Source organism: Sarcophilus harrisii, chromosome 3 (assembly GCF_902635505.1).
Source record: "Sarcophilus harrisii chromosome 3, mSarHar1.11, whole genome shotgun sequence".
Taxonomy (NCBI): Eukaryota; Metazoa; Chordata; class Mammalia; order Dasyuromorphia; family Dasyuridae; genus Sarcophilus; species Sarcophilus harrisii.
In genome coordinates, this window is record NC_045428.1 from 28,100,173 (window position 1) to 28,123,771 (window position 23,599).

The 23,599-nt window shown below is 39.3% G+C and overlaps 1 protein-coding gene across 6 annotated transcripts in view; it reads right to left on the bottom strand.

The window, feature by feature from the left end:
• The window catches only part of PHC3 (polyhomeotic homolog 3), a 69,535-nt gene that overhangs the window by 10,808 nt on the left and 35,128 nt on the right, over window positions 1-23,599 (bottom strand). For 5 of the 6 annotated variants that reach the window (XM_031957643.1, XM_023500827.2, XM_031957641.1 and 2 more), the window contains 5 exons: window positions 17,793-18,043; window positions 11,795-11,954; window positions 6,587-6,701; window positions 3,781-3,913; window positions 3,458-3,689 (listed from right to left, as the gene is read on the bottom strand). In XM_031957643.1, the coding sequence (XP_031813503.1) occupies window positions 3,458-3,689; window positions 3,781-3,913; window positions 6,587-6,701; window positions 11,795-11,954; window positions 17,793-18,043 (891 nt within the window). Of the gene's footprint in view, window positions 1-3,141; window positions 3,281-3,457; window positions 3,690-3,780; window positions 3,914-6,586; window positions 6,702-11,794; window positions 11,955-17,792; window positions 18,044-23,599 lie in introns of all 6 variants that reach the window. The other variant, XR_004232753.1, reaches the window with a different exon arrangement.

The following is a 23,599-nucleotide window of genomic DNA, read 5'->3' on the forward strand; positions in this document are numbered from 1 at the left end:
AGATAGGGTGGAGCTCAGTCTTTTTTCAGACAGCAGGCGCAGTGAGAGAGAATCCAGAATGTAAGAGCTACATTTGGGAAGAGAAGCAAGGCGTTCTCCATGATGATCAACACACACATTCTTGTTCCTCAGGGTAAAACAGTAAACCAATGAAAAGATTCTTCTTCCAAGTGCATGGTAAATATATTCCCCAAATAATAAGGAGGAAAGTCAAGGAACAAGCACTATCTCAAAGGGCATGGAGTCTTCAGTATCTAGGCTACAACTTTCTTATTCTCACCACAGAACAGGATTAAAGCTACATATTAATATAGGATGAATCAGAGAGAATAGAAAGTTATATTTCTTAGAATTAAAATCATTTGCATCTAGAAACTCATTAGAGAAAAATAAATTTCGCAAGTTTTTCTCCAGACAAATGGCATTTAGTAGCGCTTGGGCATTACATCCACTATGCTCACTGTTTAAACACTGCTGATGCCTATGTGATTTGTGTGGTGTATACAAAATACAGACCACATCAGCATGTACACAGCCTTCTGTCTCCCTAGAAGTTTATAAAAGGACCTACGAGTTATTAATAAAACAATGACATTTCTTGACATGGATTCCTACTACTGAAACTGAACTTCTGTCGTGCTAGAAACTATCTTTCCAAATGAGATGGGGAGAAGGGAATGAAAAGAACAACAATAAAATTCCAATCCTCATCTCTCTAATTCTGCCCAAAAAAAGATCATTTGCCCATTTGTACTATTATAATAATTTCTTGAACACAAGCATGGTCACCAATCGATGCCTAGTGACAGCTACAGAAGGCTGTCCTGAGAACAGTTTTGTGAGCCTTCAAACAAAGAGCTGACATGAGGAGCAATGTGTCGTTCAAATTGATGGGTCAGTGAGGACTTAAGATCATCTGACAAATTCCAAGAAATTCATTATAGCACGGCTCCAAGAAGATATCCCAACTCAATTTACAGTAAACAGAAAGGCACAGAATGTGTCACTTAAGACCTGCTTTTGCTCTGAATACAGAGGCTCACATAAGCTCTAATATACATGTTTATATAGAGAATAAAAGAAGGAAAAAACTGTTGGAACAAATACGAGGAGGCCTGGAGAAAGAAAGCAGAATATTCTCAATTCTGAGAATGAGTGAATTACTGCTAGTCACAAAAAATTCTTTCTTTAGGACAATAACCTTTCCTCAGAAAGAAAGCTATACTCTTCAGAAAGAAGTGCCAAAGTGAGTTCTGGTGGAGTCACAAAGCACCCAAAGAGAAGAAAAGGGATTGTTTTGATGAGATTCCTCCCTCTGTAAGCTGCTCTGTAAGGACAAACTTTAGAGAAAGAGGTTCTATCTAATGCTCTAAGACACCATGTAAATGGGAAGTTATTTACCCGAGCAAATCAGAGCCCCTTATGAGCAAACCCCACTCTGAGAAGGCAGTAAAGAGTCAAAGTAAGCCACTGGATCAATGTAGAGAAATAATTCTGAGTTACCAAAGGTCTAATATTAATTCCTAACACTTGACAACAAAAACATTCGACGGCTATTGATCATTATTAGCCATAAGAAGAAGTTGTTTTTCTCTCCATGTGAAGCCAGTTGGACAACTGGGGCACAAAGCTCCTTGTATATGATGGGCAGACCCTTAAGAAATCAGGGCAACCATACCTGTGACATATGAATGTAAGCTATTAACTCTGATCCTGGAATTCACAGATCAAATTGAAGCACTGCAAAAACCAATTTCTGAGCACAATCATGAAGACGAAGAGAAGAATCCACAAGGTCTATTTGGAATTTCTTGGATCATCTATCATCTTTGACATTTAAAAAAAAAAGTCCCTCCCTTAACATTTGGAGCAGTTTCTAGACACAATTCAATAAAGTCACTCCTGAAGAGGACAAAAGCCAAACCTCAATCATGAAGGATTTCAAATGTGTCCATGGGCAGATTGCATTATTGGCAACAAAAACAACAACAAAACATCTACACATTGGAAATACATTCCAGTGAATATAGAAGCAGCAGCCAATGAAGAGACAACAACACTCCTCTGTAAATCTGGTTCTAAGCATCTACAAGCTGAGTGCTCAGCACTGCCCCCTGGCACCAAGACTCTTTTGGAATTATGTTCAAAAAATGTTAACTTCTTTGTAAAGTATTTTATTTTATTTTTTAATCATTCTGTCTCCATTTAGAGAGTGGCCAACTGCGAGGAGGAGTATATAAAAAAAAAGTTTCTAGAACAAGCTGATCAGTTCAATTTGATAAGAAAAGTATTCTTTCCAGGTGAATACTATCAAGCTGATAGATATAAAACATTAAGTACTTTCCCAAAAGTATTTACTACTTTTTTCTTCCGCTTTTTATAGATTTTAAATGTGATCTTGAAACTCTCATTGTCCTTCATAAATAATTATTGGACACATTTTAATGGTTCTGGCAAGCACAGAATTCCAAAGTGATCTTGTCTTCTAAAATGCTTGGGTCAAGAGAAACTACATGATGTTACTATGAAACCCAAAAGAGAATACAACACTGGGAAAAAATGAGCATCTTTTGTGAGCCACATGCACTGGGCCAGGATGAATGACAGAAACAGTAGATGAAAAACCGTTGATCTCATCATCAGCAAAGGCATAGGTTTCTGCAGTAACATAAGTAAGCTAGCCAGCCCCCCAGGAGAAAGCAGATATGGGAAGATTATTGTTGCAATGAAAAAGAGGAAGAGCAAAATAAACAAGCTGATGAAAAAGAGTGTACTACCCCAAATGCGAATGAGTAAGAAAAACATAAACAAGAAAGAACAGCACACTCACTTTAACAAGTGAAATGGAATACCTTTTCATCTTTTATTTAAAAATTTCAGAAGCATGTTTTATTTGAAAAAAATTAGTAGTTGGTTCCTTTGAAAAAAACAAACTTGGTTTTTCTTTCAAAGAAAGAAAAAAAAATCATTGCATAGTCCAAAAGATCTTGATTGAGTTTCAAAAGTATAAAAGGAACCTATTTTTTAAATGATTTTTCCCCAAAAAGAATGGAAGGAAGGGAAGAAAAAATAAGGAGAGGGTAGAATAGAAAAACAGAAGAGCAGAAGGAAAGGAGGGTCTGATTCAATCTCTCTACTGACCTCTCGAGAGAAATCAGACTGAAGAGAGGAGAGCCCCTTAATGTCTTCATCGGCTGGGGTGGGGTGGGGGTGTCACAGCAGGAACAGGACTAGTCAGTTTCTATCAACTTGGGGGAGTCTGAGAAAATACCCAGTTGTGCTGAGGGAATAAGCAAGAGGAAACAAATCACATTTAAATAGCAACTGCCAATGAACACAAACACAAAGCATTTCAACAGACATTTAGCACAGCCAGTGTGAGAAATCTAATGTGGTTCCTGGATGATTTGCATTAAGAAAAAAACCATGACCACCCACCAAAAGCCTGAACACGTACCCGGCAGAGAATGGATAAAGGCCCACACTTCATCCACCGTCCACACCGACGGCTCTGTCTGCGCCGCGGGGAGCAGGTCACTGCTGTCGGGCCCCTTCCGAAGGCGGCCCTCCCGGAGCTCACGCTCTCTCTCCCTCTCACTCTGCCTCCGCAAGCGAGTGGTCATAGCAGTGGGCACAGGCTCTTCGTGAGGAGCCAAGCCTTCTTCTGCAGATGGATAAGTAATGGGAAGCTGGAAAACGCAGTACAAGTAAAATACGGCATGGCACTTTCCTTGCGTGTCTGAAAACGGTATTGTAGAGGGAAGTGAATTTTCTACAGACCTGCCTAGGAAAGTGTTCTCGTGTCACCCCGTCAGGGCCACTGGGACGACGGCCACTGTGCCCAACGCTCTGATTATCAGGTTTCCGATTCCAACGGCTAAGTGCAAACTTCTTAGAACAGCTAACATTGTACCTAAGAAACCCAAGCAAGCAGAACACATTCAAATGATCTAAAGTAAGAGACAATCTGTACATGCTGCGTGGAAATTAAGTAAAAGCTATTATTCAAGTACCATATACTTTTAATAAATACTGAGGCCTTCCCATAAATGACCTTGCCATTAAACAAACTTGCTCTTGGTAAAATCGTGATATACCTCACTCTAATTCATAAAGCTTTTAACAACAGTGTAATTCTTATTTTCCCTAATACTAGTGAAATGAAATGCCTACTGTGTATGTGTAGTGGTTTAACTCATATTAAATTTTGTTTTCCTCTGCTAAAAATTACAAAGAGATTTAGGGAGAAAATTTAAGATTATTATTATGGGATGTTGCAATTTCCTTTAAAATGTTAAATAATTTGAAGTAGAAGAATGAAAAATCAATCTTAGGAAATTTTTTAAAATATGACTGAAATTAGGAAGTGAAAATGTAAACTAAAGCCTTCAAAAACTGCAAGTGCTTCATGAACACTCCTCTGAAAGGAGCAAAGATAAATCATTTTTTAAAATGACAAAGTATATATTTCATCTATCAACAGAATTAAAACATTTTCAATTACATTTTACCAAAAGATATATAAACTTTTATAGAATATCAGAATTATGAAAAGGTACTTTTATTTTGTTGATTTGATTTCCACCACAAGAAGAAAAAAGCAGCATCTTTGGGACAGACCAATGGAAGCAAAATCAGTTTAATTAGAGCTCTTCAAGTGCCTTTCCCCCCAAATCCATCAGGTTCTTCCAAGTGCATGCTCACATAAAAAATCTCCTTTCTTTTCTTAAAGGGCAAAGTTGCTTAAAGAAGGAATGTGACGTGAAGAATGAAAGAGAAAAATGTTAGCTCTCCAAGTGGTCAGTGATTATTAGTGCATCTCTTATAGTGTTCTATAATATACAGAAGTAAAAAAATCACATAATCATCAGAAGTCTAATGATTTCATTGGATTAGTATGTAAATAGACACAAATAATTTCCCTCACTTTTTCTGAATGAGAATAATACCAGAAATAAAAAAATATAAACTATAGACATAAATAGAACATGCATTTTTCCCCCCAAAGGAAAAATATGCAATAGGTCTTATACTTAGATTGGAAAACTGTTCATCAGTATTTACATCTCACTTATTGTTGTTAATTCTACTCATCTCTGGAAAGACCTCTATAAAAATTTCTATTATTCAAAAATGCTTACCCTTTTCCCATAAGGAATAATGAAGGGAAAAAAGAGGGGTAAAAAGCACTCTCCTGGCTTTCTTACCACCTGTGATTTTAAAAGCTCAGAGCAACAGAAACTTCCCTCACCTCTAATTCATACTTCTCAACATTTTCCCATGGTGCCTCTAGCCCTTTTACAGGATAAGAAAATAAGGAATGAAATTATGTTGTGGATAGTTTCAGGCAGTTTCAGGAAGGAAAGTAGAAAGAGAATGGGAAGGGCAAATATCCAGTACCTCAAACAAATATCATTTTAAAAAACTATAAAAACAAACATTATATGATTCTGGCTTAACTTTATTTTTTCCAATATTTGTTATAGCCTCTCTGCAGGAATCACATAACATTTATTTTTAATTTCTTAAGATAATTCTATTAAATGAGGCCACTAAAGCAGTTAGTTATACTTCATCGTATCATGAAGAAGCCAGAGCATCTATTTTGCTTACTGTAATTCTTTGAAATAAATAGAATACTTTCAATCTCTCCAATATTATTAAGTAATTTTATGAAATCTTTGTAGAAAAGCTTGGGTTTCATTTATATATAAATCTTATGTATAAATACACTGGCATTTAATAACAAATATGTAAATAGATGTATATTCCATCATGGGGAGGGGAAGGAGTTCCAGAATAATTTTCAAGAAATGCAAAGTATTTACTATATAATTTATCAAGGATATTTCCTGTTTGAGTATTTTGCTGTATATTAAACCATGAAAGCATGATTCACCAAATTTAAAGCTGAAATGATAAAAGCAAGTTAATACTGATCAGCTTTAGAAAGAAATGATAAAAGAATTTTTAAATTAAAAAAAAGTTCAATGATATGATTAGTTTTCAAATTATCTAAATCTATTTTTTTTTCTATTTCTGATTCTTAAAGATTTTTTAAAGTTATTCTTAACTTGGAGACACCTCAAAAATAAAAGATATTTTAATCTTAGAAAGATTAATTTCAGAATATCATTTTAAAATGGGGGAATAAATTAGCAGGCCTCCTGAAAATACTGAAAAAATGAAGTTAAGCCAGGTTTCATTTCAGCATCTCAGTCAGCTTCATAAACACTATCTGCATTACAGGAATTGGAGGGTCTAAGGGAGAAGGAATCTGTCAATGATCCTTCAGCACCACTGTAGAAGATGGCACTTTTAGGCACCTATTATATCACAGAGATAGACAATAGAGCATTTCATCTGCTGCAACTCCAACAGAAGTTATGAATATGGCATTTCTAAATGGGAAATCTTTTGTCTGAATGTTTAAAGAAACTCCAAAAAAATGTCTATATTAACATTATCCCTTTATACACTCCTAGTCTACACTTGCAACATTATAAAACATAAGTTTTGTTATTAAACCAATGTTTTTGTAGATTTTTATTTTATATTTCAGTAAATATTAAGACCAAAAAAATACCTTTTGGCACATGACATAGTGCAGAATCGTTTTGAACGTAGGAACTCATTAGCATATCCCATCTTCCCACAAAATTCACACTTGAGCAATTCACTGTCCATTTCCTCTAATCCCTCTAAAAAAAAAAAAAAAAAAAAAAAAAAAAGAAAGAAAAAAATTCCAAATGTTTAACTGTGTTTTGTGAAACTTCTGGGATAACTGCCTCAACTGTAGCTTAGCAGCCCTTGAACTTCTCAGTCAATAGCCCCTTTGGCAGGACAAATGGCTCTGGTAACCAATAACACCATCCTTGCTCTCTTGACAAGGCACAAGACTCTATCTAGATAAATAACCATTATTTTAATGTAATGTTCCCTTATATGAAATCAATGTAAGATTTTTTTTAAACACACATTTTAATTTAACTTAGATTTTAGAGTAGCCTGTAGACCACCTCTACCCTATCTGGTAGACCCTCCCTCATGGATTACCACCATTGGCCACTTTTAGAGAAGCATTCATCAAAAGTGCACATGGCTATATTTACACTCAGCTTAAGTCAAAAAATAAAAGGTATTAACAAAGATCATACAATTATTGTAACTTTCCTTTAACCTTCCTTCAAGGCCTGACACAAGACTCAACTTCTCCAAGAAGCTCAATCAAGATCATTTTGTTCCAGCTGATAAGTTATTCACACTGCTGATATTCATTCAAACAAGTTATATTTGTGGTATTCCCTCGAGAATAATGTTACCTCTCCTTTATAAAGCATTTTAAGGTTTATCTGAGCTTCAGAATAGCTGTGTTAAGAACTAATGGCAGTATCTGAACGCAGGACTTCTGTCTCCAGATCCCACAATGTGTTTAATACTTCATGAGAAAAGAAACTATTTTCCATTTTTGTCTTTCTATGGCAAGTATACTTTGTAAAGTAGGTACTTAATAAACGTTTGATGAATGGAACTGAAATCCATACTTTTTTATGTCCTATTTGCTTTGATTCAATGAGACTTTTTTTTGTGTGTTGTACAAATTGAATTAAAGTATTTAATATGATAGGCACTCATGTATTCAAGGGGCACTGTTTAATAAATGGGTCAGTCACAAATAGCCCAGTTTAAAAAATGTTTTCCTCTTTTCTTACATGATCATATTCACAAACCACACAAATATGCAATAAGAGTGTTTCTCTGGTTAATAGGTTTTTTGGTTGTGGAAGCCAAATAAGACTCTTTCTGTGCTGTCCCTTTTAACAAAGCTTTGTATAAAGACAAACTCTCATTTAAATATTTTAAAATGATATTAAGGAGCCTGAAATGTAGAAATAAATAAGGATAATATGTACTCATTAAGAAGCTTGCCAGGCACTTAAGTCATGGTATCACTGGGGAGACAGATGGCAAAATATTAAATGTAATGAAAGATTGCAAAAATGGCTAAAAGAGAGCATTTTCCAACAATATAATATTTCCAAGAAATGTTTTATAATGGATGAACAAACCAAAAGAAAATTATACTAAAAAGGTGTATGTAAAACTTACTGCGATAATAGTAATGAGAAAATGATCTATCTTCAATGAGTAAATGGAGAAAAAAACTTTGTCCAGGGCTACAAAGGACTGGCAACCCAGTCCAGTCCAGATCTTTGTAGGTGATTGGATGTATAAACCTCAGGGCTTCCCCCCCAATTAGGATGATGAGGTACCCTCACACTATTCCTCTGAACCAGCACCACCACTGAACTTAGGGTAATGTCAAGGGCAAATTACTTTTCTCTAACGTTCCCTATGATCAAGCAGACACTATTTAAGGCCCTTTGTTCCCAGAACACTGGTTCAGTGTTCACCATAACTATTAGTACACAGACAATGGTTTAGAATAAAATTCGAGACTGTCAAACTCTAATAAAAAGGGAGCAAAGGGAAGATGAGAAGGGAAAAATTAACTGATGGTTATGACGTTTTAAAAATAACATCTTTCAAATTACCTTATTACCTTAAGAATAAAAGGAAACAAGAAAAGGTAACATCAATTTACAGCTCATAATGGTTAACTAGTAGTACTAAGTAAATAAATTAAACTTCAAAAATACAAGACACAACACATCAACAAGCTTGATCACTGATGGGGCTTGCTGACCCCCAGGGGAAAAAAGTGTTGAGGGAGAGGGCATAAGAGGCATTTTGTAACAAAGTCAAGGAAGGAAGGATGAAAGTCTGAACTGGAGACTCCCTTCATGCCTGGTTAAAGTCTAGGCTGAAACCTAAGAGCATCAGCAGAGATCGCAACATTAACAGGTGTGCCTATGCACCTCTCATCAGGGTTCTGACAGCTGAGTGACCCAGAGATTTCATCAGTGAGGATATGGATCCTAATCTCTCCAAACCTGATCAGATTTCATTTTTTTCCATGTTTCCTCATAAATCCTCCATCAATGTTTTGCCTGAAATGCTGAAGTCCTCCCTTGCTCTTTCGCATCCTGGGGTACAGCAACCTCTCAGGCAGCCCATGTCCCTCCCCACTGTGGTCCTGTCCTAGTAGCAGACCCATGGGCCCTGAATGCCAAAGGGATGTAGCAAAGGAGAAAGCAAACTGGGTCTGACTGTGTTTGAGCAGAGTCTTGGGCTCTGCTACTTCCTACCTGCATGACTTTGTCACTCAACCTCCTGGGGTTGCCATCTCCTCATCTTTGTAGAAAGGGCCTCAAGGGCCCCTGTCATATCTAAGCCTCAAACACTCTCTTCTGCCTTCCCCAGTTCAGCCCACAGAGCACTGACCTACCAGTGATGTGCTACAGCTTCTTCTGAGATCGCAGCCTTCACTACAGCACCCCCAAGAAAAGGCACAGAGGGGCTTCTGGAGGAATCATGGACAACTCTGAAAACAGCGGTTTTCCATTCTGTTCTCCTCCTCCTCCACTCCCTTGTAGACACAGCTCTTGGCCCATCAGCTGGGCCTTTCCAAAATATACTTACTGAAAGACCAACGCAAGAAGCTGCCCCTTCTCAGGGGCCCAGCATCCAGACCACCCTTGCTTTTATCTGCCAGGTTTCAGGATGGAGAATTAAGGCAGGTCCTTTGGTATTACAGTGTTTCACCAGGCTTTGTCCTGCACCAGAGGCTGAGCATCATTAACACAGTAAGTCGGCAGGGCGTAGCTGAGCAGACGAGGTCCGTGCCACGTGACCACAGATCTCACACAAGCTGCCGTGCTGAAAGCACTCTGTGGGTCTCAAAGCCATGGTAACGGGGAGTTCTCTTGCCAGCTGTGATTTAAAAGCACTGGGCAACCTGAAACAATAACTGTCTCTCCTGTTTGGACATCAGACACCTCCCATCACACCAGCCAGCACTCTCAGTGCTCACATGGCGTTTCTCTTCTTTCTGAGAAAGAAAAGCAAAAGGAGGATCTGGAGTCTCCCTCCGACAAGTTGTCACCACACACGTACAGGGCATCTGCACATCAAAATCACCCAGACTGTGTCAGGAGAGAAATCTGTTCAGCCATCTGAAGCCAGAGAGACGGCGGGTGTTTCATGGTGCTGAGGTTCTGGTCCAGGAAGAGCCCTGCCCTGCAGAGAAGGGGTCTAGCCTAAGAAGTGGTCTGTCCTAAAGAGAAGGGAATTGTTCTAGGGAAAAGAGAATTGCCCTGAGAAGAGCCCTGCCCCAGGGAGAAGAGGTCTGTCCTAAGGAGGAGAGATCTATCCTAGGGAGCAGGCCCTGCCCTGGGGAGAAGAGATCTGTCTTAGGGAGGAAAGGTCTGCCCTAGGGAGAAAAACCCACCACAGGAAACTAAAGAATGGAGGTGATGCTGCTGTTTCTGGGGTAGAGAAAGGGGAAGGGGGTGACCATGGCTGGATCTAACGCTAGGAGGTTCATGGCAAGGAGTGCCCAGCCCTAAAAGGGATTTTAGAGCCACAGTTTAATTTCTCATCTAAAAGTAATGAGGGGAGAGTAAGTTCTAACATCCCTTTTCTAGCATCTGAATGGCACTGACCAAGCTAATGGGCCACTTGCTAAGATCCACCCTGCTGTAGATAAGGGGATCCTGATTACTTTGTGTTAAATGCCTATTTTTCATTTTCCTGAAGTGACAAAAGTATGTGATGCATAAGGTGTAAGAGCACAGAAATATAGAAATTAATTACTGTTTATAAAACTGACTTGGAATTAACTCACACATGATGTATGCTTTTAAGTAAATATTTCTCCCATTATTAGCCTGCTCATGTTTGAACATTTCTACCTATACATCCGACGAAGAGATTCTTCTATCTTAATGACACTCTTGCATATCCACCATAATCCTAAATGTCATGAATTTTATAAATCCATTGATTAAAAATAATAAAAATGTTCATGTTTTTCCTACTTATGTATGCAAGAGGGCACATCAGAAACACAACGTAGCAGGAAAATGTTTGTATACATATGATAGTTACTGGAGACACATAAAGTATATATAAAGTATGCTGGATCTCAGGTTGTTTCACATTTATTTTTCCTATTTTAAAATTCAAAATAAAAACTTCCTTACTAAAGTATTGTACTTAATCCAAAGAGGGCATTCTAATGATTAAAATTAAAATATCTTAAATTAGGCCCATAAGAAAAATTTGTAAGTCAAGGTTTCTAATAATACTTTGCTAATCCTCTAGTTCACATAGGAAGCCAAATTAGCTCAATATTTACAAGAAACAAAGTAAAACTTTTGTTGGAGATTCCAATTTCATTTTTCTAAAATGTGTAAAGAGGAAAATACTAATCCTTGAATGAAATGAACTTTTTCACAAACTAATCATTCACATGTAGATGCATAATAAACTAATAATGCTACAGGTAAAACTGAAGAAAAAAAAAAGTGAGCAATTTCAACCATTAAAACAAAATGCTGTTTATTACTTGTGGCTTGAAAATCATTTTAGTAAGCTATAATCTGTTTGTGCTCTCCAACGTGTGGTATTTATTTAGGAAAAACACAAGTAGCCCAGTGAGTCTAAACCCAGGTTAAGCCCTCCCTTGAGGATCTATGGGAGCTCATGGGCAGAGTGAAGAAGGAAGGAGAATGTCCTTTTGCAATGACAAATGGAGTGCCCCCACCAATAAAAGCACAGATTCTTCAAGGAAGCAACACAAAACAAAAGTAAAAAGCTAAGCTGGAATGGACAACCATGAAAAGTCAAGAAAACCCCCCTGTAAGGCTTATTTGAAATGCAAACGACAAACCTTCAGCAGCCGCATCCTCCATCTCAGTGTCTGATGAATTATCAGCATGCTTTGTGTTGTTCTGAAGCTCAGTTTGCACACACACGCCACTCATGACTGGGCCATCCAAAAGGGGCCTTTTTTTCATAGGCTGTTCAACTAATAAAGATGAACGGCTCACCTAAATTAAGAAAGAAATAAGCTATCTTTTGGTCAAATAATTTCCCCAAATTTTGAATAATGTGAAAAGGTTATTTAATTGCTCTTAAACTTCGATCCAGAGATTACTCAAACAACTACATTTACCCTGAGAATGTTGAGAGCAGAACAAGAATGTCCAATAGACATGAAAATATCTATAAGACAATAATGTGCAATAGCAAAAAAAAAAAAAAAAAAAAAACACCAAACCCAGAAAAATGCACCTGCTCACGAAGCAGGTATGGCTGAACAAATGTGGTATATGGATTAGATGAAAAATTACTGTCCCAAGGAAGAAGAAATACAAATTATGAGAAACATTAAAAAGGTCTGTATGAACTGATATACAAAAGCAGACTCCTACTGCAAAAAAACTTCAGATGACAAACTGGAGCAGGTACCTTGTTCAGAGAGGAAGGGGTGGGGGAATGTGGGGAGGTGCTAGTAAACAAAAACATTCTAGCAAAACAAAAATGCACCCATTAAAAAAAAAAAAAAAACACCTAATTTCTCCTTTTCATGTCCAGAAATTGACTTATAGTCTCATAATTTGTTGTAACTAGCTAGAGGTATTCATTAAAAAACTGATTTCTTGGGAAGATAGGCAATTTGGAAGCTTCATCAGGTTCACTAGTAATATTAAATGACTGCTCCAATGTATGAAGATAAATTATCATCACTCCTGTTTAATTTGCTCTGAAGAGAATTTGAGAATTTTCTTGGGATAATGTAGACAAACTGTCAAGGCTTGGATTACAATTTTGCACTTCTAAGTATTCCAAATTAGTACTCTTCACCAAACAATATATGCAAAGAGAGCTTCTTAATGTTGATTACTTTATAAATGTTGGGGTTTTTACTCTCACTCAACATTTACAAAGTAATTTAATAAGATTTATTAAGAAATAGTCATCACCACATCCTGTGACTTCAACAGCTATTCTCCAGTAAAATGAAGGAGAAAATGCTTTGTGTTGCCTGGCAAGTATTCAAGAAGGAAGGATAACAACTGAGGGCTTCTAGTGGGAGGTCCTAGTTCACCCCATCCAGTGCTGACATAAAGGCAAGAACATATGGCTCCTGCAGGGGTTTCAATTTCTGTTGTGTCTATTCTTCTTGCTTTTTACATGAGTCAGTGTTCAAGGTGGCTAGGGATCTGTGACATTTAAAAGATCAGAAGAGTGATTGCTCTAAGTCTAATTTTTGCAGGAGATCCAGCCCATATAAGTCAGCAGATGAGCCCTGAAGCAATCTGCTTGAGACAGACCAGCAGTAGCAGAGATGAAGCCTTATCTACTCAACTATGCTGAATTTGGAAGTGATCTTAGAAAATGCTAGATACAAACCACTCTCCAAGGGGTCAAGTGCTTTCAAGGTTTGGGATATGGAATGTCCCCACTTCTGTTCCTACTATATCTTCACAGTAAACATTTCTCTAAAAAAAAACTAATTGATGTAAACTGGTTAAGTCATATTGGGGGTGCCATAATTAGTGGTTCATATTAGAGAAAACAGGCCAGAATGGGAGTTCATGCTGAAGACTGGTGAGAACCCCCCCTCCCCGTATTCCTTAGAGGTACTCCTAGACTGGGAGAGGATGTAGCCTCTTTCTAGGATCCCAACTTGGGTGCTCATGTGGGCTGGAGTAGGTCCAATGCCTTGTTACATTGCTTATTTGAGAGGCTTGTTTATCCATTCTGTATTAAAGACTCCATTCATTCATAAATGTTTCATGGCAACTTTTCCACTTAACTCTTGCTAATTAAACCTGTGGAAAAATTATAATGGTTGAAATCAGAGGAAAAATTATACTACTCTCATGTTAAATTAATTTAGGTATCAATTGGACCTGGCCATCCTCAGCAACGAGATCAACCAAATCATTTCCAATGGAGCAGTAATGAACTGAACCAGCTACGCCCAGTGAAAGAACTCTGGGAGATGACTAAAAACCATTACATTGAATTCCCAATCCCTATATTTATGCACACCTGCATTTTTGATTTCCTTCACAAGCTAATTGTACAATATTTCAGAGTCTGATTCTTTTTGTACAGCAAAATAACGTTTTGGTCATATATACTTATTGTGTATCTAATTTATATTTTAATGTACTTAACATCTATTGGTCATCCTGCCATATAGGGGAGGGGGTGGGGGGCAAGAGGTGAAAAATTGGAACAAGAGGTTTGGCAATTGTTAATGCTGTAAAGTTACCCATGCATATAACCTGTAAATAAAAGGCTATTAAATTAAAAAAAAAAAAATTAGGTATCATTAAACTAGCTAAGAGAAATAGATAAAAGTTCTTAAAAGAATTGTGCATTAACTTTAAAGGTAAGACCTATAAAAATGAACAAAACAAAAGAATGTAAAACAAATTTGGTTTGGGAGGAAGGAAGGAAAACAGAGAAGAAAAATAATGTGGTATAGGATGATGATAAACATTATAAAATCTACAACATTAACATCCTGCAGATTTTCAAAAGCTCAAATAAAAAGGATTTTCCACTTAATTATCTCTTGTTTAGAAAATGAAGTTAATTAAACATCTCATTTTCATGTAAGTCAATAATCTGTTTGTTTAAAAATTTCTAAAAATTCCAGCAAGTAGAACAAAAAATGAAAATGTCACAAGTCTACAGAGAACACCTACTTGAAGGATGTGAAATTTGGACATTAAACCTTAAGAAAGAATTTAAAGAAAAACAACAGTCTTGTACTATTTAATACAGTAGTTGTGATGATTTCTCATATTATGTTTGACAGTTTACTTAAAATATAATGTTTCTTTTTTTTCTTTCTCTTTGTTTTTGTTTTTGGTGAGGCAGTTGGGCTTAAGTGACTTGTCGAGGGTCACACAACTGGTAAGTGTTATGTGACTGAGGTGACATTTCAACTCAGAACCTCCTGACTTCAGGGTTATTGCCCTATCCACTACACCGTCTAGCCATCTCTAAAACATAAATGTTTTTTTTAAAGTTTCTGAAGTGGCACTAAAATTACAAGTGACTTCTGAAAGTACCAAGAGGAAGGATAAAATGGGAAATTTAAAATAATGAGAAAACTATTAAAAATTTACAAAGGTAACTTCCAGTCCACAAGAGAAATGGTTAAAAGATCTAAAAGAAAATTTTCAAAAGAGCAAACATAAATTGTCAATAATCACTTAAAAAAATGTTTAATATCACTAAGGATGAGATACTAATTAAAACAATGTGGAGGTACTATCATTATAGCAATAGCAGTTACTATTTACATGGGGATGTAATGCTTGTAAAGCACTTTACAAATATCAACTCATTTTATCCTCATAAGCACCTCTGGATGTAGGTGCTACTGTTACCTCCATTTTACAGGTGAGGAAACTAGGGCTGGTAGAGATTAAGCGACTTGCCCAGGCTCACAAAACCAGCACCAAGTGTCTGAGGCAGGTCTCAAATTTACCCTTTTCCTCTCATACCTATCAAACTGCATCTATCAAAAATGTGCAGTGGAAAAACAAGAATAGTAACATACTGAATGAATTGTAAACTAGTATAATTTTTTGAGAAACATGTAGGCCTGTTTGAATGAAACAGAAGTGTGAAATGCTATGAAATGAAGGTCACAAAAGACCACTTGAGTTAAGATCTTCAGTGCTGAAGATAGGAGGCATCTGTTTGAAGACTTTGTTAAAACAACAACAACAACAACAACAACAACAACAAATCACAACCCAAAGCTAAATGTTCCATGATGGGAAAAGGACAACTTTCTGGTAAATCATGGCAGACATGATTGCAGGGGAATATCTAGTACTGCTGAGACCAAAACTCCAAGAAGGCCCGGAACAAAAGCTGAACCCTCAGAATGAGTTCTCGCCAGCTGAGCTAAGAAGCCACCAGAGGTGGCCCAAAGGCAGGGGGCAGAAAGGCTGCTGAGACTGATAAGCCCTGAAATCCATATCTTTCAATGTAAATAGCTGCAAAGCAAAAAGTGTATGGTTCTACTTTTTCCTTTTAGAATTCTGACAGACAGGTATGAGAATAATAAAATCTATGGCTGGAAAATAGTTAATTGAATATGAAATGAACTAAACCAGCCACTTCATGGATGAAGATTTTCTCTAGTGAGAACCCTGAAAGTCAGGGAAGAACCCAAAGAGTCCTAGACTGAGACTCAGAAGACAAGGGTTAAATCTCACCTCTTCCCTTCCTTTCTCTGGACCTCGAATTCCACATTTGCAAAGTAAGGCTGCAAATTAAAGGGCCTCCCCAGCCCCTTCCAGCTTTGCATCTCCACAAGTTCTGTGTTCTATCCTCTGAGTCAAGGGCATGGACTACTGTGGGGCTCTTGGATGGACTTCATTACAAACCTCTAAATGGAAGTGAATATTTCCCTACAACATGATTCCACAGACAGGGTTATAGTCCCAGCTTCCCCACACTGCTGGAGGATGAGCCCCTGCCATCAGCCTTGGCACCTTCAGCCAGGCTGGAGCCGAGGTTGCTTCAGAAACCACACGAGACTATGTGAGAACACTTGTAATTCCTTTTCTTTCTCAGCTTCTCTGACTTAAAAGTTGGGATTTTAAAATGACAGGAATCCTGAGAAAACTGCTCATTAGATTATAAAGAAGGGAAAGGGACCTGTATGTGCACGAATGTTTGTGGCAGCCCTTTTTGTAGTGGCTAAAAACTGGAAACTGAATGGATGCCCATCAGTTGGAGAATGGCTGAATAAATTGTGGTATATGAATATTATGGAATATTACTGTTCTGTAAGAAATGACCAACAGGATGATTTCAGAAAGGCCTGGAGAGACTTACACGAACTGATGCTGAGTGAAATGAGCAGGACCAGGAGATCATTATATACTTCAACAACAATACTATATGATGACCAGTTCTGATGGACCAGGCCATCCTCAGCAACGAGATCAACCAAATCATTTCCAATGGAGCAGTAAGGAACTGAACCAGCTATGCCCAGAAAAAGAACTCTGGGAGATGACTAAAAACCATTACATTGAATTCCCAATCCCTATATTTATGCACACCTGCATTTTGGATTTCCTTCACAAGCTAATTGTACAATATTTAAGAGTCTGATTCTTTTTGTACAGCAAAATAACGGTTTGGTCATGTATACTTATTGTGTATCTAATTTATATTTTAATATATTTAACATCTACTGGTCATCCTGCCATCTAGGGGAGGGGGTGGGAGGGTAAGAGGTGAAAAATTGGAACAAGAGGTTTGGCATTTGTTAATGCTGTAAAGTTACCCATGCATATAACCTGTAAATAAAAAGCTATTAAATTAAAAAAAAAAAAAAAAAGAAAACTGCTCATTAGATCAGAACCAGAACTCCAAAGCACTCATGCTTTCAGAGTCAAACAGATTAAACACAGGGCAGGAACATTCTCACACAAGCCCTTCTCAAAATATTAGAGAGTTTACGAAACTACCTTATTTATTATAATATCAACACTTCTGAACCATCATTTTGGGTACCTTAAGGTATAAGAAAAGAAAAAGCAAAGTTCAGCTAATTTGGACAAATTTCTGAGTATTTTTTTCCCTAAAAATTTCTTTAAAAAAGTAAAAGAATTATCATTTTTAAGACAGAAAATTTCTGAATTTATTTTTTGTGTTGGTTCAGTTCAACAAAATGACTATGCATTTAATGAGCATAACTTTATTGGCATAAAAAATCCTACGTAAAAAAATTTGCTTTTTTAAAAAAAAATCTATGAAATTATCACTCTATTTGACCTTTTTGAAAACATGTGACAAAAAAAAAAACAAAAAACAGAAAGTCATCTGGCACTTACAGGAAATGGCTCCAAACCTTCTTGAATCACAAAGCCCTCAATAACATGGGTCAAGATCTGCGGCTTCACGATGGCCTGCGGAGGTCTGTTTTCTGCACTGGGAATGGTGCTGGGCAGAGAGGTGCTGTTACTCCTCGTGGCAGCAGCCGGGAGCAGAAGTGGAGGAGGGGGCACGGAGGCATGGGGAGGGTCTGTGGGAGACTTGATGACTGACGCGCTGACTGACGCCACTGCAGGGAGCTCCACTTGGTCTGAAAAAAGTGAGGTCAGCTAATTCTGTGCCTTCTTTTACAGATGATCGCAGAAACCAAGCCTCAAGTACAACATTTCACCCTGTGGCTCTGCCCCAAGAACAGAGGGATTCCCTCAAACCACCCAGAGACTGCTGAGTGATCTCTACTTTTTAGTACGCACAAGACATTAAGCATACTTCTCCTCCCCTTGTCGCACATGAAGCAGCTGAAGGGATAAAAGCCATCTGGGAACTTTGCAAAGTGCAAAGGGGAAGAGAGTCGGGCGTCATTTGGGGCCCACGGCTCTGTCCGAGGCCGGCCGATCCAACTGGACGCTCTCAGACAGGTGCGCACCCGTTGGCTCCTTGGGATGCCAACCTTTTCTTCTTGCCTTGTGGATGTACAGCAGCCAAGCACAAGACAATGAGAGAGGTGGCAAGCATGGAAGACAGGCACAGAGTGAAGAGGCAGTCCCAATTGGGGGGGCTGTGCAGCATCCCCCCCCCATGAGAGTCAGTCCCACAGCTGGATTTCTTCAGTCCTCACTGGGCCTTTTCCTCGCTGCATTTTTTAATACTCCTCATTGTCTCTCATCCCCCCTTCGGCCTCTTCCTTCCTTTGGATGCCTGCTCTCTCTCACTCCTTTGCCAATTCCCCCTTTCCCTCTTCCTGGCTCCATTCTCTCCTTGCTCATCAGGATTCTGTCTGAGACCATCTTCCTTCCTACGACTCATTTCTACGCAGATGACTACAGAATCTGTGACCCTAACAAAAGACTTCCCTTTCCAACTTCTTTACAGACCCCTCCACCTAGATGATCCTGGCAGCTCCAATTCACATGCTCAAAAAACAAACGTGATCTTCTCCCCTAAACCTGGACCCCTTCTCCCCGTTCCTGCTTTCCACCCAGGCTGCCAAGACCAAAGAGTAAGGCTTCCATCCCTGAACTCAAGGAGTTTCATTCTGGATGACTCAGCCTACTTTTCAATTCAATTCAACAAACATTTAAGTGCCTGTTATGTGCCAGGCACTATGTTAAACATTGGGGATAAAAAAAATGTGTCACTAGTTAGTTCCTGCCTTCAAAGAGTTAATGATCTAATGGAGGAGACATGCAAAAAGATATACACAAAACAAGCTATATTCAGGACAAAATGGGAAATTATTAAAAGAGGGAAAGCACTGAAATTAAGAGGGGTCAGGGAAGCTTCCTGTAGGAGGTGGGATTTTAACTGGGGTTTAAAGGAAATCAGGAAGATCAGAGCAGAGGAAGGAGAACCTTCTAGGTTTGGGGACAACCAGGAAAAATGCCCAAAGTCAAGAAATAGAGTGTCCTGTTCACGAGCCAGCGAGGAGGCTGATGGATCAGGGTGTGTGTCGGGCAGTCAGGTGTGAGAAGATCACACAGGTCAGAGATGGCTGGCTGATGAAGGGCTTTGAATGCCAAGCAGAGGATTTTGTTCCTGGAGGTGACACTGGAGGTTATTGAAAAAGAAAGGGGTAACGTGATCAGACCTAGACTTTAGAAAATCACTTTTGTGGCTGAATAGAAGATAGCCTGAATCAGCAGACTTGAAGTAGGCAGAGCCTCCCACCCCCACCCAGCAGTTATGGCAATAGTCCAGATGTGGGGTGAGGAAGGGGCAGTGTCACAGGACAGATGTGATAGAGCTGAGACCAACAGGCTTTGGCAACCCTTCAGATATGGAGGATGGAAGATGCTGAGAAATCGAGGATGGCCCCTGGGCTGAGAGCCCAAGGGAGTGGAAGATCCTGTTCAAAGTGTCTCCTAGACACCCAGCAGGAGATGTCTGAGAGGTGGTGAGAGATGCATGGCTGGGGCTGGGTAGCATGTGGGGCAGGAAAAGTGAACTTGAGAATTTGAGCATACACATGGCAATTAAATCCAAGGGGGCTGATGAGATCACCAAGTGAAGCAGTAATAGATATATAAAATAAAAGCGAGAAGAGGGCCTAGGACAGAGCCCTGAAGGACACTAAGGTTGGAAGAGGCTCCAGCAAAGGAGCCAGAGGAGCGGTCAGCTCCAAGGAGGGGAACCAGGAGAAAATGGGGTCTGGGGACTGAGAGGAGAGAGTGAGCAGCAGAATGAAAGAGCTGCAGAGAGAACCAGGACTGGGAACTCTGGACAGAGTCATTTTGGTGGAAGGATGTGAAGGGTTAAGACAAGAGAGTGAGGAGAGAGCCAGAGCAGCCCCTGCCAAGGGCAGGCGCCCTCCATTAGCACATGATGAGGCCCATCCCTCTGTTTCTGTACCTGCCACCTCAGTCTCCAGAATGTAAACATGAACAGCAAAAACAGTTCCCACTGCCCCTGGAAAAGAACTGCCGGGAGCCCAGGCCCGCAGCCAGCTTTGCCCTCTTTCTCTAGGACCTCCGGACCGGCCTAGAGTCCATCACACCATTTTGGCCTCCTGCGGCCAAGCCAACTCCCCTATATCAGCCCCTCAGTCTAAGAAATCCTACCAAGCCCATCATACCAGCAGGCAAGCAGGGGCTCCTTTTTCTTCACTACCTCTGGATTGTGCTGGAGGGCCTGCATCCCCATGTTTCGCCCATCAGGGCAGATCAGCCCCCTTACATCAGTCTTCCACACAGCAAGGCTGGCAGGACAGTCCGCTGCCCAGAGACCTTGTGTCCTTACATCTGGCCATTTGGACGTCGCTCCCGGGGCTGCGAATGCATACTCCCCTCGCCTCCATGGCCCCAAACCCCTGTCTTTCTTCAAGATAGAACTAGACTCCCAATTCTGAACAGACAATGCCTTTTCTGACGATCTCCTCTATTTATTTACATTTATTCTGCCAACATTCGTTCTGTATTTACTTACCCATATACACTCTTTGGGGCCTCCTCCCCTCCCCTCCCCTGGCAATATAAGCACTTGAGCACTGGACTGGTTATTTTGGGGCTATCTCAGTACATCTGGCACCTGGTACCAATTCCCATACTGGCAGCACCTGACACAGGTTCCCTCACCTATGACTTAACACCTCTGCCAAGAGAGGAAGGGCTCGCTGCCCTCTGATGGTGCCACAGCACTGAGTCCCACTCTGGGGGCGTTCAGAGGGATTTTCCTTTGTGCCCTTGGGCTCACTGTAGCACTGCTTGAGAGGCAGCTGTGACCTCAGAACTTCTCCCTGAAATACTCAGCCCTTCCCCGTTCTAATTCTGCATTTGGGGGCCCAGGAAGAAGCCCAATCTCTCTAACAGATGTGAAGCACCATCTGAAATGATTTCATTTTATTTCCTCTTCTTCCACCATATTTTAAAAGGTTCGGCCTTCCAGGTCCCCAACTGAACAAGGCAAACGCCTTTCTTAGCTATAAAATGAAAAGGCCAGATGGATGGTCTCCAAGGTTCCTTCCAAATTCTGAATCCAAGGACCCTCTATCTCACGGTAAACCCTAGCCCGCTGCCGGTTTTGTCCCATACAGTGCTTTGTTATCATTTAGTCATTTCAATCGCATCCAGTTCTTGGTGACTCCATTGGGGGTTTTCTTGGCGAGATACTGAAGTGGTTTCCAATTTCCTTCTCCAGCTCAGATAAGGAAATTGAGGCAGACACAGTGAAGTGACCTGTCCAGGGTCATTCAATTAGTAAGTGTCTGAGGCCAGGTTTGAACTCAGATCTGGCTCCGGGTTTGGCATACCATCTACTGCACTAGATAGACAGCACTATCTGCTAATTAGCAAGACGATCCAATTAAATTCTTGTTTTTGAAGCTTGGAGTCAAGAGATTTGCTTAAGTATCTACTTTTCCATATTTAATCTGACCTTTACATAGTTTTACATAAAAATCTTGTTACTCAATATTAGTCCTTATTTTTTTTTTTTTTATCACTGGGGCAGCTAGGTGACACAGTGGATAGAAGAGCAACAGTCCTGAAGTCAAGAGAACCTGAGTTCAAATCTAGACACTTAACACTTCCTCGCTGTATGACCCTGGGCAAGTCATTAGCCCCAATTGCCTCAGCAAAAAACAAAAACAAAAAAAACAGCTTTCTCATTAAAGTAAGACTAGTTAAGAAACTAGTATAACCCACTTATAACCCAAGAAATTTTCATATGATCCTGGGTATTTAAATTAAGTATACAAATCAAATATTTACTGATGATAAATCATAATTTCATAGTCCCCACATTCATACCCCATACCTATATGAGATTGTGAACTAGTTAAAAATTGGGAATTATCCCAAGAGATCATAAAAAAAAAGGGAAAAGGATGCACATATATATGGATGTCTGTGCCAGCTCTTTTTATGGTGAGAAGAAACTGAGTAGATGCCCATCAGTGGGAGAATGGCTGAATAAGTCATGGTATATTATTGCTCTATAAGAAACGATCAGTGGGATGATTTCAGAGAGGCCTGGAGAGACTTACGTGAACTGAATAAGTGAAGTGAGTAGAACCAAAAGAACTTATACACAGCAACAAGAAGATTAAATGATGATCATCCATGATGGACTTGGCCCTTTTCAACAATGAGGTGGTTCAGGCTAATTCCAATAGACTTGTGATGGACAGAACCATCTGCATCCAGAAAGAGATTATGGAGATTGAATGTAGATCACAACATACTATCCTCACTTTTATTGTTATTATTGTTTGCTTGGGTTTTTTTTTCCCTCTCATCCCCCCTCCCCTTGATCTGATTTTTCTCAGGCATCATGATAAATGTGGAAACATGTATAGAAGAACTGCACATATTTAACCTATATTGGATTACTTGCCATCTAGGGGAGGGGGAGAGGGAGAAAAATTTGGAACACAAGATTTTGCAAGGGTGAATGTTGGAAACTATCTTTGCATGTGTTTTGAAAATAAAAGGCTATTATTATTTTTTAAAAAGAAGTTGAGATTTAGAGGCCTGGGCAAGCAGACTAAAAAACAGAAATATATGAATCACTACTTAAGAGAGTCTAAAAAACATCCTTCGAGGAGTAACAAGTAGGTTGGTGTGATCAGGGCACAGAGTATGTGAAGGGAAATAAAATGTTACCAGGATGAAAACGTAGAAAGGAACCAAAGCTTTAAATTCCAAATGACTTGGAATTTACCTAGAGTTGAAAAAGGAGCAGAGGGTACCACCCCAAGACCCATATTTCAGAAAAATCTTCTTGGCAGCTGAGTAGAGAATGGTTTGGTCCTGCAAGAGAGCAATGAAGCAGCTATTGTAATACTTTACATGAGAACTAACAAGGGTCTCAACTGTGGTGGTGGCTATAGGAATATAAAAAAGAGAATGAGCATGTGAGCAGCAGAGGAGGTGGAAATGACAGGACTTGGCAACAGCCAGTTTACAAGGTGGGTCAAGCCGAGGCTGACATGCAGGAGGTCAGAAGGTTTCAAAGAGGCAATATAGGTCTACCTTTCTATCCCAAAGAGCTTTCTTAAAAAGTCTGGCCAAGAAGGGAAAGAGAGCTATAGGTGATGGCTAGTAAAGTTCAGTGGACTAAATGAGGATTTTTTTTTTTTTTTTTTTTTGAGGATGAGGGAGACGTGATCCAGTTTGTAAATAGCAAAGAGCCAATAGAGAGAAATTGAAAA